The 2421-nt window shown below is 37.9% G+C and overlaps 1 protein-coding gene across 1 annotated transcript; it reads right to left on the bottom strand.

Annotated features, from left to right (window-relative positions):
- Position 1: 1 nt before the first annotated feature.
- Positions 2–1756, bottom strand: LOC107182846 (protein FAM111B-like; the record flags this gene model as incomplete). Its single annotated transcript, XM_015562912.1, has 1 exon — positions 2–1756. A coding segment is annotated over one exon (1755 nt), but the record flags the coding sequence as incomplete, so codon positions are not given.
- Positions 1757–2421: the final 665 nt, after the last annotated feature.

Raw genomic sequence — 2421 nt, 5'->3', positions numbered from 1 at the left:
GATCCACTAGAGTAATCACAGTACACTCATCTATTTCTTTTACCTGGCCTTCTGGGTGACCAATTAAATAAAGTGAACCACCTGATGGCAAAGAGGAAATGTGTTTAAATAGGCCTGGAGGGAATCCATTTCCATTTGCTCTTAGTTTTAAAATGGCATAATCCAGACCTTTATCAGACACTTCAAACCATGGCTCAATGTGAAACCATTCTTCAGGAACAGGGTGGAACTTTTTATAAGTGAAAGTTACCTTTGCACATTTGCCTATTTTATCTGGCCACAAACTTGGATCTGTGTCTTCTCCCACCATCATGTGTACAACATGTAGAGAGGTGAAAATGTAACCATCATTGAAGACAAAGCAAGTAGCATTGCCTGGCTTGTCTGTGTTTCCACTATTGTCCCAAGAGATGAAACCAACTGACTCACTACGTTGGGTACGCAGCTCATAGGTTGCAACTGTAGTAGAATTTTTAGTCGCTTTTGCGAAGCGCTTTTCATACATGTCGAATTGTTGAGCTGGTGACAGTTTGTTTCTCCTCTGTTCTTTCTGAAAAAACTTTTTCATATGAAGTGCATATTTACTAAAATTTGGGTATTGCTGAATTATCACTGTAGTCAACATTTGGCAATTCTTTAGCCAGGGATCAGTTGTCTTCTCCTGGATATCCCACTTAATAACAGATTGCATACCCAGACGTGGCCTTTGCCAACCAAGTGAGATTTGTTTCATGTATTTTCTTTTGTGATTTTTCCGATAATAATTTTTAAATTCGGAAATTGTCCGGCGTCTTTTATTTTCAATGTCATGTCCTAGACTTCGAGGTGGGAAAACTTTTTTTCGGCTGTATTCTACATCTTCAGTCTCTCCATCTGTCTCTGGTTTGAGAACCTGGACCTGAGATGGCATCTGATTCTGGGGACTGATTTCACCAGTGGCACTTTCATTCTTCTGCTCAATTTCCTTATGGGTACGTTTCTTGTCAGATGGCTTCTTAGGAATTTCCATTTCTAAGGTTTTCCCAGATACGTCCTCCACTCTGGACTGTTTTTCATAAACCTTCTTATGATTTTCTATGAGTTTCCACTTTAATTGGTCCAGGTCAGGCCGAAATCGACCATCCTTACACAGGGCTTCTTGGATAGTCTCACCCTTCAAGGCATAGACACAAAGTGTACTTGCCTTTTCATGAAATTCCCTGCTCTTAACAATAGTCTTAGTTTCCTTCCCAATAGCCAGAACATGAAAAAGAATGCATTCGAGGTCGTTGGGATTTTCATATGGGCGTAATAGCTGATCATTTTCCCCAGTGGAAGAAGTATCATTTTCTTTCTTGTTCACCTTTCTCTTACTAAAATATACTTTTAAATGAGAACCTGTAGGGAGGCACTTGAGAGGCATTCCTAAATTTACACATCCTCTTATTGTTTTCTCTTCATAAGCATTAATGTTCTTATTAAAATGCTTCTCCATCCTTACACAGAAATTTTCATTAGCTGTCAGAGCTGAGTAGATACTCTCATTGAGTTTGCCAGATGCTGCATTTTCACTATGGTCTAATTTTCCGGATCTTTCAGCCCAACTAAAAGTGAAATTACGTCTTTCACTGACTCTACCATTTGGGTTCTGAGTTTTAAGAGATGTTTCATGCCCACTGACTTCGCATTTAAGTGCAATGGTGCTGCTGCATCCTCTGTTGTCAGATGGAGAGTGATCATCAGGTGAGCGAGCACACGTCTGCTCCATGCCAGTACCCTTAAGAAAGAAAAGATGAAACTTTCTATCAGGGTCACCCTAAAGAATAGTGTTTCATGTCCTTATAATTGGAAAAGTAATCGATAATATGATGGATAGTGAAGAGTGGAGAAAAATGTCCATCACTAGTCCATTGCCATAGATAAACATTGTGTATTTTGTATTCTCCCCTAAGATTTAATATAAATCTTATGTTACTTAAATGATATTATTCTGTCTAAGAGTTGATTTTTCATTAAGCCATCCACCAGTGCTTTCACTTCTGTAGAAAACTTTTGAAAACACAATATAATATTTTTGTGTACAATAATTTTTAATCCATTCCTCTTTGCTATATATATATTTAGAATGTTTTCAATGTTTCACTACTCTGATATGATAAACAGTTCTACACTTAAAACATTTCTGCCTGCCCATCTGATTATTTCCCCAGGCCAGATTCCTGGCAGTGGAAACACTGAGACTAAGCTTATAAATGTATTTCACAACAACTCCACTGCCAAACTGCTTTCCAGAAAAATCTCATCAACTCACGCCCATTGTCCAACGAGATTAGTGTGTGGTTTAATAATAATAATTTCAGTATTATCATTTTAAATGTTTGGCAATTTGTAGATGAAATGTCATCTAATTTGACTGTTTTTAACCCCTAGAGTGCCAGGAAG

Source organism: Myotis davidii, unplaced genomic scaffold (genome assembly GCF_000327345.1).
Source record: "Myotis davidii unplaced genomic scaffold, ASM32734v1 scaffold8198, whole genome shotgun sequence".
Lineage (NCBI taxonomy): Eukaryota > Metazoa > Chordata > Mammalia > Chiroptera > Vespertilionidae > Myotis > Myotis davidii.
This window is presented reverse-complemented; position numbering and strand designations above follow the sequence as displayed.